General features: G+C 38.4%; 2 protein-coding genes across 4 annotated transcripts; one reads left to right on the top strand and one right to left on the bottom strand.

The window, feature by feature from the left end:
* The first annotated feature begins 6766 nt into the window (after window positions 1–6766).
* Window positions 6767–7507, top strand: LOC104222711 (gibberellin-regulated protein 1-like). 2 transcript variants are annotated; one of them, XM_009773985.2, is made up of 3 exons: window positions 6767–6914; window positions 7053–7095; window positions 7167–7507. In XM_009773985.2, the coding sequence occupies exons 1-3, from the start codon at window positions 6831–6833 to the stop codon at window positions 7346–7348; spliced, it is 309 nt and encodes a 102-aa protein (XP_009772287.1). In that variant the 5' UTR covers window positions 6767–6830; the 3' UTR covers window positions 7349–7507. The 2 variants fall into 2 exon arrangements, with proteins under 2 accessions (XP_009772287.1, XP_009772286.1); XM_009773984.2 differs by having other exon boundaries at window positions 6768–6917.
* Window positions 7508–9681: 2174 nt separating this feature from the next.
* On the bottom strand, window positions 9682–12901 carry LOC104222710 (putative HVA22-like protein g). 2 transcript variants are annotated; one of them, XM_009773982.2, is made up of 7 exons: window positions 12660–12901; window positions 11767–11807; window positions 11582–11680; window positions 11363–11419; window positions 11218–11281; window positions 10910–11113; window positions 9682–10561 (listed from the first exon to the last, which is right to left on the bottom strand). In XM_009773982.2, the coding sequence occupies exons 2-7, from the start codon at window positions 11796–11798 to the stop codon at window positions 10157–10159; spliced, it is 861 nt and encodes a 286-aa protein (XP_009772284.1). In that variant the 5' UTR covers window positions 11799–11807; window positions 12660–12901; the 3' UTR covers window positions 9682–10156. The 2 variants fall into 2 exon arrangements, with proteins under 2 accessions (XP_009772284.1, XP_009772285.1); XM_009773983.2 differs by having other exon boundaries at window positions 12664–12885.
* Window positions 12902–13637: the final 736 nt, after the last annotated feature.

Raw genomic sequence — 13637 nt, 5'->3', positions numbered from 1 at the left:
TCAATTACTTTGAAAAGAATTGGTTAATCAGGTTACCCTCATTATAAGCAAAAGAGCTTCGATCATATCAGCTCCAAACAATGGGCTTCGAAACAACTCAGTCGTCGAGCGAAACCTCCTGAGGTGCTCATTTATCGCTACATAACGGCTCACAATCGAGGTTCTTATCGAGTCGTCGAAGAGTCGGGCAAACAAAAAACTTCAAAAAGTCTTTAACGAGGGAAAATAAAGCCCACATAAGAGGTCGTACCGACCCAATGCGTAAGAGCCACTGTCGCCAGCTTTAAATCAAAGGTCGTACCGACCCAATGCGTAAGAGCCACTATCGCCAGCTTTAAATCAGGGGTCGTACCGACCCAACACATAAAAGCCTAAGGGCCAGCTTAAAATTCAAAAACTTAAGGGTCAATGAGCTCAAGTCGAAATCCGACTCAGAGATCGAGCCCGAAACAGTTAACTAAAAATGCCCAAGGACAAACACATAAGAGCCGTTGTCGCCAGCCTATATCGAAGGTCGACCTTGCGTGTAAGAGCCTACGAGCCAGCCTAACAAGCCCCAGGGCCAAATTACAAACCTAAGGGTTTTTTATCAAAGGCCAATTCATCTGGCTAATCAATGACAAAACGTCAAAATTCAAGACGAAGGAGGGTATGCACAAACAAAAATTCATGGAAGGATAAAACCGAAAGGTTTCTTTGCATATATGCATGTATGAAACAATGCCAGGCTACACTTACAAAATTCTCTAAGAACACTGTACAAGGAATCAAAAAGGAAAAAGCCTAGTCTATTATCTCCTCGGGGACTACAGCCCCATCGGCCTCTTCTCTACTGTCTTCGGTATCAAATACGAGGAATCTGGCATCATATTCATCCGCCTTAGCCTGAGCTATCTCTTCCGAGAGATCGAAGCCCCTAGCATGGATCTCTTCGAGGGTTTCCCTTTGAGATTTACACCGGGTATATTCATTGCTTCTGCTCTCTCGATCAGAAGCCCCTCTTAACTTAGTTCGAGCTTCGGCAGCGTCTTTTAAATAGACGGCCGCTTTCTTGCCGGCCTTAGCCCAAATCTCTTCAGCTTTAGCCTGGGTGTCCACAACCTCGGCCTTCATCTACAAAAGGTCAGATTCGAGATTTACAATCCTGCTCGTCTAAACCAAGCTATTTTTACGGGCATTCCGAAACTGCACCTCGAGGGAAGAAACCTTGGCCAAAGCATTCTTCTTGGCCGCAACATGGGCATTTATCTGAGCCCTTAGCCCGTTACACTCATACTTGGCCTGGAAAACCTCGCCCCAAAGGCGTTCGAGATCCTCTATCTTGCTCTACAACTACTGGCCTGGTCTCATCTACTGGCCTATCTATATAGGTCGAACGTACACCTACTGGCCTGGTCTCATCGTCCCTGGTAGAACCGCTCTCAATAGGAACGTGATCGCTCGAGACCCCACTTGGCCTGGGCAGCCCTCGGTCTCGAACACCCTGTACCTTCGACGGGAAAAGAAGACGACGGCAAAGGAGGATCCACTTTTCCAAGGCTAGGAGCCTCAGATGCCGTAGGATCAACAGATACATCTTCTTTGGGCAGGACTTGTCTCGCTATGAGCACCTTCGCCCTGCGAGGGTTACTCCCGTTTGTTATTATTCCTCGTTCATGAGGCCGACGACCCCCCTCCTCTACGAGGGAGCACGATCTCACCTCAGGAAATTCTCCAATACCTGCAATGACGGAGTTAGTATGCACAGAGTACCCTCCAAAGAAAGCAAACCACACAGGACGTACCGTGGTGTTTTTCCTTCCACTTACCCTTGGATAGATCTCGCCACTTATGTCTGTCATAGGTTGAGCGAGCAGCCAGCTTCCAAGCCCAATCTGCTAGGTTGGGAACCTCATATGGCATCCACGGGATTATTGCAAAAATAAAAAGAAAAGCGTCTTCACGGAATCCGTCTCCACCATGAGCAAAAATGATAAAAATGCAAGTGTACCACTTACGAGTGGCATTCCATACCTTAGGAAATGGTAGGAACTCAATGGGGATAACGTCGGTAGTCCTTACTCAGATGAATCAATTTATCCACCCTCGGTCCCCTTCTTCTTCATCATCGACAACGAAGGGCCTGGTGGATCGGCATCGTAAAGCTATCAGGCCTCGACAATGAAAGGGTCGGTACAATCTGATGAGATGGCTAAGGGTGAACTCGAGCTCGGCTTCTTCCGCAAAGAACCTCATCATTAGCGCTATTCTCTAGAACGATGGGTGAACCTATGCCAGGGTAGCCCGATATCTTTGACAAAAGTCAAGCACGACTCTATCGAGAGGGCCCAACGTGAAGGGGTATGTGTATACATTCAAAAACCCCTCTGTATGAGCCATGATGTTCTCTTCCGGAGAGGGTACCTGCAGTACCACCTTTTCTCCCCATCGACAGTCTCTTCTCACTGCCTCGAGGTGTTACTCTCTTATTGACGAAGTAAACCTTGATGCATGATCCCGATGACCTTCGACATTGGGAGGCCTCTCTAGCGAAAGGTCCTTCTTCAAGATAGAGCGTCTTGAGATTGGCTTACCAGGAACCAGCGGTGTACCACCGATTGAGCGGAAAGAAGAAGCGGAACCCTCCTCTTCTTGGAAAACGGATTTAGGTGTAGCATCCATGGCTATAATAAAACAAGAGAAGGAAGACGAAAACTCAGGCGAAAACTTTGAATTAAAATGACGGAGAAGCTGACACAAGGAAGAAGAACTCTATGAAAAAGGGTAGCAGTTCAAAATAGTGAAATCCTCAGAAAAGAAGGAAATAAACTCATATATAGAGCAAGCGACGACTGTCCGTTTACCCTACAAGGCCAATTAATTCCGACTTTACCGTTATCACTTTCGGGAAGATGTACCGGCAGGATCACCTCGATCATTTCATAACCATGTCGTACGATTAACATTGGCGCACGACGTTCGAGGGTTCAGAAACCCCCGCATCAACCTGGCCTCGAGATGGTACCCGATCTCGAGGATCTATGTCAAAATGAAAATAGGCTCTAAGGAGCCATCAATATCACTCTAAGCCTCGAGATGGTACCCTATTTCGAGGATCTCTGTCAAAATTAAAAATAAGCTCTAAGGAGTTATTCGTATAAACCTAACCTCAAAGTGGTACCCTATCTCGAGTGTTTCTACTATTACAAGTGCGGTTCATCCACCCGATTCTTTAGCCCTCGAACTACCTGAGCCCGAGCCAGTTCTCACTCGAGAATTACTAATAAAGCCTTAGAGCTATTTTACACCTTCAGATCAAGTTACACACCCACTCGATTAGTCTAGTTCAGGGGCCATCCGAGTTCGGGCATATCCTCATCTGGGGTCTATCAATAACGCCCTAGGGCTATCTTCACTCTAAGTTCAAATCAAGTTTTTTAGGCCACCCGAGCTCGAGCTAACTCTCACTTGTGGACTATCTGTAAAAGTCTTAGGGCTATCTTTATTCTTAAGTGTTTGAGCAAATTCTCCCTCGAGGACTATCAACAAGGCCTAAAGGCTAAGTTTCATTCTAAAATTCGAAGCCCTATTCTCACTCAATCCGAAGTCGGGGGTTCCGGTGGCCTAAGTTTGTATCAATTCAATCAGGGCTCAGTCCGAGGAATGGCAAAGGGTCCCACGGAATATCATATTAGTCAATCAGGAACCGAGGGAATACCTACACCAGGCCTTGGTATTCAGACCGATCGGTGGGGGTCATGTACTCAGATTCTTCATAAATGCAAATAAAAGGAAATCCAGCATAAATCATAGACAAATTAAAGAAACATCTTTGTATTAATGAGCGATGATTACAAAAAGCCCATGAAGGGTCCTTACACATGATTAAAAAAGCCCACTGAGGGTCCTTACACAGATATAAAGAAGCAAAACATAGCAGCTAAAAGTCTAAACTACTCTCGAGAATACATCCTCGGAAGCAATTTCTTCGAGAACCATTTCCTCGGGGGCCTCATCTCGATCTTCCAAACGGCATCTTCAAGGATGAAGAAGAAGCAGAAAAAGATGAAGAAGCAGAAAAAGATGAAGAAGTGGTGGGTAAAAAATTTGGCGAGTATGGGTCTCGCCAGCACTACTATTGGGAAGCCACTTCTTGAGACATTGCACTGGTGTGGGATGCAAAAGTTAGTAGATGTCATCACCTCACTCCACGAAAAGCAAAAGAAGTGAAGCACCACACCAGGTGGAAGTTAAAAGAAGTGAGCAGCAGTCTATGGTCCACATATCCTCTGATACAAAGATAATTTGAGATTTCTCTCTCATTATTTCGGGCCAACAACAACAACAATAAACCGGTGCGATCCCACTCAATAGGGGAAAGCTTTGAGAAAGGTCCACAACATAACTGGCGAGAATATTGTCGTGTGACCTTATGGCCACGGGCTTCAAACATGGGAGATAGAGTTGGATGAGGATGAAGAGAAGAAATGAGTTAAAGGATGTTGTAGAACGACTGAATGAAGTCTTGATTCAAGGAAGCTTCCATTTATAGAAAGATGGCAATGTAACCGATGGCGCAATCAACTCATTTGGGAAATGCATCAACAGGGCGCAATAAATGCTTTTTGGGGAGGCGGCTCGGCAGCGATATTATCGATTTGAGAAAATAAACCGGTGCTACATTGAATGATTATGGAAAGATGTACGGATGGGACATCTCGATTATCATAAAGGCTTACGTCATAAGCATGATGTCACCACAAGAGGCTCAAGGAGATCGGTGTCAAAATCGTTTCTTGTCATTTTCATTCTAAGAAACGTGGGGACTATCTGTATACGGCTAAAATCGGAAAGCCCGATTTTGTGATTATTATGATATCCCGCAGCCCATTTTCGAAAGGCTCGAGTCCAGTTCGAGGTTCGAACCTGAGGGTCCTTTATGCTCGACCTCGGGGCAGAGTAAATCGACGGCTATGATGAACGAGTAGGAGATTCCCAAGGCACAAGACTAAAGCTGACCAAGACTATTAGGTTAGTTCAAGCCCGTATCGTGGCATTAAATGGTTGTACCAGCCATATATCTTTGTAATAAATGCACATGTACTACATTGGGATTCCCCCTAGTATATAAAGGGGACCCTTGTCATTTTGTAGAGATCTGACTTACAACGATTAAATATAAGAACATTCTCTCTACTTTCTAACTTAAACATATTTTCTTGATATCATTACTTACATTTGTTGTGTTCCATCTTTTGTTCTTCATTTATTGCTCATTATTGACCACAAAGAGCCTTCATCAAAGCTCTCAACAATTTTAGCCCTTCATCGGCTGCCCATAGCTCGTTATCAAATCCGACCTCGAGGCCCCGAATAATCAGGCTCGAGGCCCCGATTCTCATCCGCTCGGTTTGCTTAAAACACACTATTTTCAAGTTCTTATCTTATTTTCTAATCTCGTACTTAGCGTCTATCGCCTAATAACTAGCATAAAAACAAATCTCGTATTTTTAGAACCACAAAATTAAATCTAATTGTAATTACCATTTTCAAGGTAAACATTTTTCGTGGCAAGTGTGATACCTTGAATAAAACAACTTGATATATGTAGCTAAATTGTGTTAACAGTGTAAAAAGTTGCCTCCTTTCTTTTCTTATATGTATACAAGCACATCCAAGCTTCGATGGGTGAGATTAAGATAAAAAAACATAGTGTAAATTTCTTTCACAATATAGATGGATATAGCACCTTGCCTACTCATAAGTCATAAGTCATAAGTAAAGTTAACTCTTTATATTCCCTTCGTTCACTTTTAGTTGTTCATTTTTAACTTTGCACTTTCTTTAAGAAAAAATAAATGAAATATATATTTTATAAGTTTCTCCATAATAATTATTGTATAATATTTTATAAAGTGTACTGGCAAATGATTATCTGGGGAATAAATAGTTAATGATAATTAAGGGTAAAACAAGGAAAAAGAATTTTATCTTTCTCTTGAGTTGCTAAAATTGACAAGTAAAAATAATAATGTCTTTTTAGTATAATGAACAAGTAAAAATAAATGGAGCGAGTAATAATTAAGATAACTTGGCAAAAGATATGATCGTACCTAACTTGATTTTCACAAAATGGGCGAAACATATAGGATAACTTATATAAATCTTCTCATTTTTCAAGCCGAGCCAGTCCGTTAATTTGTTGAACTATTTAATGGAATTTATGGTCGACCTCTATTAGATATGACTGTGCCTATAGTGTTTGTAATTAACCTATAGTAGTTAACAGAGTCGTGCATTAATTGTGTGTGGAAAATTAAAACAAATGTCTAAATCAAATTGATCAGACCGCACAGTAACAATCCAAAAGACAATGCCAGCAGTACATTAACTTGAGTTGTCCAGTTCTTGTGTTTAATTGGTTCAGTCTGAGACAGCCCCTAGTTTCCAATAATATTGATACTATTATATTATGGAATAATAAAGCAGCCGATAGATTATAGGAGTAGTAATTTTTCAAAGAATATGTAAACATTAATCTTTTAATCAAGATAAAGTTGATCTTAAGATTACTTGTTTATAACAATTGGAACTTTCTGGTATGCAAAGAATTATTTTACTTCTATATATAAGATCAAGGGAAATGCATATCCTTTCCCTGTCTCCGCTAATGCCCCTATTTAGGTTATTGCCACGTCAAAGAAAGGAATAACAAAATAATTTTTAATTTTTCCAGCTGTTTACAGCTGTTGCTCACTTTCTCTCTCTATATAAGTGGATGGTTTTAAGCTTGAACTATAGTGCAAAAAGTTACTTCAGCTAAGTAGCAAGGACTTCGAGAGCTATTAGCCATGGCTATCTCCAAACGGATTCTTGTTGCTATGGTGTTTTTCTCTCTACTAGTTGTTCATCTTGTGGAAGCTGACAACCAAGTGGTGGTATTTTTTAATTAGCTTATGACTGTTGAAATATTTTTATGATACTACGTTTTTTCTTTTCTTTTTTGCATGCTTTAAAAATGATAGAAATTCCGTATGGTTACTAACGTCTGCTCATGAAACTTGATCATTCAGGTGAACAAGGATGCAACAAAGAGTTCTTATACCCCTAAATTAGGTATCCATATAAGCTACTTAATTTATTCTTTCCTTCTCTGAGTCTTGAGTTTTCTTTAACGAAATGTGCAGATTGTGGAGCAGCCTGTGAGGCAAGATGCCGTCTGGCGTCGAGGCAGAAAATATGCAAGAGAGCATGTGGGACTTGCTGCGCGCGTTGTAACTGCGCGCCACCTGGCACTTCCGGTAACCAAGAGCTGTGCCCCTGCTACTTTGCCATGACAACCCATGGTGGCAAGCGCAAGTGCCCCTGAATATATATAAGGACTTTAACAAATATGTATAAATATTAGACTTTACATTTACGAATACTCTCCTGTCTAAATATGCTTGCTATGATGATCACTCGTGTAATTTAATTTGCCTATGTGTATCGTTGTATATATAGCTAATAAGATGAGAAGCTTTTTGGACGTACGTGTTTGTCGCAAGATGCTACCTGAATTCTTACTAGGAGTACTATACGTGATAGTTACATATATAAGGTAATTGCATATCACGTTATGTTGATTGACTGGTGTTTTTGACATAACATCCGATCTGTGAAAATTGGGATGCTTGTAATTAAATTTTCGGAGTATCATGATTATCCTCTTTTTCTCTCGTATTCACTCAATTAACTAATAAGAACTAATTATACTATTTGTGGTGTGATGGATATTAATTCTTTTCATTTTTAGTCAAAATCTCGGGTTCGAGCCTAGGAATAAAAATAAAAAAAGTCTTGGTACAAACATTTCGCGGTGCAATTCAGATTAATCCGGCCCAACGCGAGTAAAAACTGATCATAAGAGTTAGTTACAGTTTCAGGTTTAGTTATAGGAATTTTGTCCATCTACATGCATAAATGGCCTTTCTTTGAAAATGCCATAGCTATAGCCTTTCTTTTTGTCCGAAAGTAGCTAGGTTCCAACAAGGTCGAGTGTCAAATCATTTCAAAAGTTAATCAAGTTGTTACTGAAAAGCAAAGTAGGATTATGATCAAAACAAAGAAAATATTAAGAAATTATCATGTTTTCTTGATTGATCTCTGAAGCTAAACAAAAAAAGGACACCTTCGAGTTTTCCATTTCTACGCTTGAAATTTGAAGGAAGCCTTATAATTACAACTACTATTTTTGGACATAAAAGGAAATATTAGTCGTAAATTTCTTTGAGGTATCGAAGGTAGAAAAAAATAAGAGCTAAAACCAATTAGGGCGTTTTCATAATAAAACTAAATATGCCCACAATTTTATTTTTATCTTAATCTTAGTAAAATCAGCCTAAGGAAATAAGTCAAAAAGGTTTTGAGAGATGATCTTTACTTGGTAAGGACAATACATTTGATTAAAGTACAACTTAAGTCATCATGGACATTTCTTAAATTTCTAACTTTATGAATAAGATGGTGTTTGGCTAAGTTTATAAGTCGGTCAAATTAGCTTATAAGTACTTTTTGGCTTACTTACGCATTTGGAAAGCATCAAAAGTGTTTATAAGTCAAGTATTATAAGCCATAAACTATAAGTTGGTCATCCCCGACTTCTTAAATTATAAGTACTTTTAGTTTGACCAAGACTTTTACTATTTTGTCCATAATATTATTTTATAATTCGAAAATACATTTAATGAAATAAAGCTCTTAACTCTATTCTTTACTTCCCTGCCATCTTCCCGGGCTTCTTTCCCAGAAACATTATCCACCGTAGACATGAACAACAAAAAGCACTTTACCTTCAATATTAAATCAATCAAATTGATTTGAGTAAGAAAAGTTCTATCTTTTGTTAGTCGATTTCTTCATCTCTTTGAAACGTTATTGTTTTCCACCATTCAAAGTTTTATTATGAATATGAACTAAATTATCCATTTTTAATTGCATTGTGTTTGTAATGAGCAACAACGCAGTAATAATCATCTCATTATTGTACTTTAGCTCATTATTGCTAAAATAATATATACTTAATCTAATCAATTTTGAACTAAAAGTAAATCCATAAGTTAATTTATACTTCATTAGTTTAGAATCAAAAATCTTGTATAGTTACGTATATATTTATTAAATAGTTTTAAGGGGCATTTAAGTCATTACACATTCCAAGAAAATGCTTATCATCACCTCTTTACTAAACACTTAACTGTTTATTATCGGTTTCAACACTTAAATCTAAACACATATCTGATTATTTATTAAATCATTTTCAGCATTTAAAAGTACTTTTCAGCATTTGATGCTTATCAGATACTTTGAATCAGCTAAGCCAAACGGGCTCCAATACTCTACAGCAGCATTCTTAATTTTTGATGGTTATTATGGACTGAATACATTATTCTTGGTACTTGGTTCAATGAAATTTCATGTATTATTAGTCTCACGGGTTACCTTCTAAATTTCGTTACACACGCAACAAATAAGAAATTATTAGCTTCAACAGTTCCTAAGAAGACCAGCATCAGATATGCTACCACCAATCCAGTGCTCAACAATTACACCTGCGAAGAGAGCACTCCTGAACAAACCTGGTCCACAGCACTTTTTTTTTTTTTTGTTTAGTCCACTGAGCTTCCAACTCAAGTGAGACGAGGAAAAGAGAAAAGTACCAACTTGTACAGACAGCAAAATTTTTACCGCAATCGGATTCAGAATTCAGTAACCCAATTACAATTAAGTAGTTAAAATCTCATCCCAAGACAACGTACAATGTATCTGAATTTACAGTAACTCTCTACGAAGCTGAAAGTTTCATCGGCTCATGATCATTGCCAGAGCAGGAGCAGCAAACTGGAAGTTTCCCCAGAAAATGAATTAAGTATGAATTAACATCTAAATCACTAAGCACCTAACAAAAGTACTTAAATTTGGATTTTGCATAGTTCATCATGAATGGTAATTGCGTCCGGTGGCCCCTCCCAACTTGACCCCCTCATACTTCTCAATCCATGCAAAAAAATCATGGACTCCTTCAGTACTCAATGTAAGAAGACATGACCTGTACATTGAACTCGCTATCCTAAAGAGCATCGTTTTACCCACCACCCAGATTTTCAAACTTACATGTGTAAGGACCGGATGCGACAAGTCAAGGATTGGGTGCAAGCCGTGTCTTCCTTGATCTGGCACGTGTTATTCGAACTGCTTCCTCCATCACTATCTCAACAGGAGGTTTTGCACTTCGATTGTCCGAGGAAGGCACTCGATCAATCTGCACCACTTGAGTTTCGCTGGAACTCGAAGCTTTGGTAGTTTGAGCGAGGGCTTCACTTGGAGTTGCTTTTTGTGCATTTAAGGAGGCGGCAGGGGCAGCTACTGGAGGCGGTTGTGAGGGCTTCAGCACTTCTATTGCGTCTGCTTCATTTTCACTTGAAGATTCAGTAGAAGCAGGAGATGCTTGTTCTTCAGTCTGTACCCGTGTTGTTGGGGCAGCTGATCTATGTTTTGGTGGTGTTACTGTGCGCTGGCAACCTCTACTGCTTTGCCTCTGTGGCTGCAATTCAAGAAAAAAACTCACAATTGACCCTCTAACACAGGAGTTAAATTCCAGCAATACAATTGTGGAGAGAAGATTGCAGGTGGGAGGTCATGATAGATAGGCAACAAAATGCATGCAATAAACATAGGCAAACAAATAAGATCTCAGGTGTGAAGCTACTAAAACCATATGATTTAATAAACAGCAAAGTCATTTGTATAACTGGACAAGCAAATTTGTGCTCCTAAGGAAAATAAGATTTCAGATGTCAAGCTACTAACACCATTTTACGTAAATAGCATGACTCAAAGACAGCACATGATTGAGATAGGAAGATCAACTCTGAGACACATTAATGAAAACCTGAGTTGCGCGAGGAGTTGACTGAGAAGCAATATATTGCAATATATCAAAAATCCTCGTCTGCACATAGCTAGCAGCATTCTGCCAGTATAGCAATGCCATATCTCCTGCTCTTGTCCTCAATTCCAACAAACTACGATCAATATCAGTCTCATGCCTTAACACTACGGGTCTAAAGAAGGAATCATAGACATATGTTGTTCCCTGCAATAATTTTATGCGAAGACAAGACAATTAGGAGAAGATGGCCAGCAGAACTAGTCAAAGATTGAAATTTCTTTCAAGTAGGAGAGGATATGTGTGGATACCTTAGTTTTGGGGCACCACAAGTATATGAAGAATGCCAACTTAGCTTCGCTGTACATTGGAACCCTTCAAAGCATAACAAAAGGGTTAACACTAGTTCGGTTTAACACTAGTTTATATGAACAGCTAAAACTTTACTATGATTACCATGAAACAAAAGCATCACCAAACCTCTCACAAACTGTCAATACAGCAACTAAGATCCTGAAAATTAGGAGGAATGACGAAGTTACAGGCAACATTCATGAGAAGATACTTTTGAGGTCTAAAGAGCGAGTGCTGCAAAATTAGGAGGAATAATGAAGTTATAGGTGACATTCATGAGAAGATACTTTAGAGGTCTAAAGAGCAAGTGCTGCAATATACCAATACTGGCACCAAAAGCGAAGTTCCTGAATATTAGGTTTATTCATTTCCACAGTTTTAAAGCACTCATAAGCAGGATAAGCATAACCAAAGACCAGCCTGCACAAGGAAAAGGAAGGATCATGATTTGGGAAACTAGGACTACTAATGTTCAAAACTTTATGATGGGATATTTTCAAACTCACACAAGCCCTCTAGTGAGAAAAGATCCAATCATCTTGAATTCCTGTGACAGGAAAAATGTGAGTGCTCGTTAAGCACGCTCTAACATTAGTAACATACAGAATTCAAGTGTTCAACACATAGGGGAAAGAAACTTATGAGGAGCAGTCAGTTTAAATTTAATAATACAAAGATAAGAAATACAGGAAGTGCCAAGAATGCCATTCCTTTGGGCCTTTTGTTTCAAAGGCAACGAGTAACAACAATAACAACGCCGCAATCACAAACTATTTTGGTTGGCTATGGGTATCCTCTATGCCCGATCCTTTTCCAATACTAATATGAGTATTCAATGAAATTGCTTTTGGCTTCTACTTAATTATTTATAGACCATATATTTCCATATAAATCCACTCAAGGATTATATAGAATCTTCTCATTAGCTAATGAGTTCCAAAACAAAAGGAACAACATTGAGCCCCAAACACACAATATAAAGACAACAATAGGCCACAACTTAGTCCAGAATCACAATCAAGCTAACTATTTACTTATTATATTTTTTATGGGAGTAAGACAATCAAGCATTCACTTTGTCAAACACAGAATCGCCTTGCATTGCACCACTCATTTCATATACTAAAAATTTACGCAGATTGTGATTCAAGACTTTATGGCACACTAAGCAATGGAGTTAAAACCAAAACAAATTCACTTACTACGTTCTCTAAATATCTCCCAAGTTATCTAAACGGCAGTAGAGAAAATAGTAAAAGCAAGGATCGATGTTGTATAAGGACAGACCTCGACTTGAACTATACATACTTAGAATACACACACACACACAGAGGGTACAAGAACGAATTAAATTAGATAGTGAATGAGGCAAAGTTTCACTTAGAAACCCGATCAATACCTACAGTTGATGAATCGAATAACTGAACAAAAATCTGTACAAGGCAATTGATCGTTGGTTAATAAACGGAGAAGCAGAGCATGTAGCTTAACGGAGTGATTGTTGTCTGTTTATGGAAGATACCGGCGCCGGCGAACCGTTGCGATGTCGGCGGCGAGGGAGGAGAGAGAGGGAAGACCAGATTGTGTCGTTTTAAAATTCTATCTATCTAGGAGTAATTCACTCCGGTACCATTTTTAATTAGACTAGTCTTAGGCTGGCGTTTTAGGCTATATATCTTATATCAATAAGTATAAACTTTATAAATTATATAAATATTATTAAATAATGTATTTGAGTTATAATTTTTTTTTAAAAACTATAAGCTCTTGAAAATGATGATCCTATTTAGTCAGCATTTTTTTTTGATAGCTTAGTAATTTATTATTTATCCTTATTTCATTTTAACTTAGGATGAAAATAATTGTCTAAGTAAATATATTCTAGACAGGGTAACTAAAGAAATAAAAAAAATATGACAAATAAATTATGTAGCTAAAAGGTAAATATTCATTGCTGAGTAGTATTTAACTATAGGTGTGTGATGGAGCCTATTAGGTAAGAGACGAATTTCAAAGCTAATTCTTATTTTAAAGTCAAATTGTGTAATAAACATTTTTTTAACCAAAAAAAGTCCTTTTCATCTAGTTGACGGAAATATGCACTACAGTAAATTATGGTATTTCCTTGGAAACAATCTAGGTAATTTTTAATTATTTAAAGTCCTAAATATAAGGACTTCTTAATTAATTCAAATAAAAAAATTTAAAATAATAAATTTGATTATACACTTAAATATTAGCAAGGAGAATAATTAAGTAACTATTTTGTTTAGTGTGAACTCTATTTTAAAAGGGTAAAAAAGACGAACGACATTTCGCTAAGGGCTTTCGTACTTTTAATAGAGTATATAGATTAGTGGGGTTTTGCATTTTAATT

This window comes from Nicotiana sylvestris, chromosome 10, assembly GCF_000393655.2.
Source record: "Nicotiana sylvestris chromosome 10, ASM39365v2, whole genome shotgun sequence".
Taxonomy (NCBI): domain Eukaryota; kingdom Viridiplantae; phylum Streptophyta; class Magnoliopsida; order Solanales; family Solanaceae; genus Nicotiana; species Nicotiana sylvestris.
This window is presented reverse-complemented; position numbering and strand designations above follow the sequence as displayed.

Coding starts and splice junctions, on each gene's coding strand:
- LOC104222710 (XM_009773982.2), bottom strand. CDS start 11,798: ATGATTGGATCTTTTCTCACTAGAGGGCTTGT. Junction 11,282..11,362: donor GGTGATGCTTTTGTTTCATG/GTAATCATAGTA, acceptor TATGCTTTGAAG/GGTTCCAATGTACAGCGAAG. Junction 10,562..10,909: donor CAACTCCTCGCGCAACTCAG/GTTTTCATTAAT, acceptor CTTGAATTGCAG/CCACAGAGGCAAAGCAGTAG.
- LOC104222711 (XM_009773984.2), top strand. CDS start 6,831: ATGGCTATCTCCAAACGGATTCTTGTTGCTATGGTGTTTTTCTCTCTA. Junction 6,918..7,052: donor AAGCTGACAACCAAGTGGTG/GTATTTTTTAAT, acceptor TTGATCATTCAG/GTGAACAAGGATGCAACAAA. Junction 7,096..7,166: donor TTCTTATACCCCTAAATTAG/GTATCCATATAA, acceptor CGAAATGTGCAG/ATTGTGGAGCAGCCTGTGAG.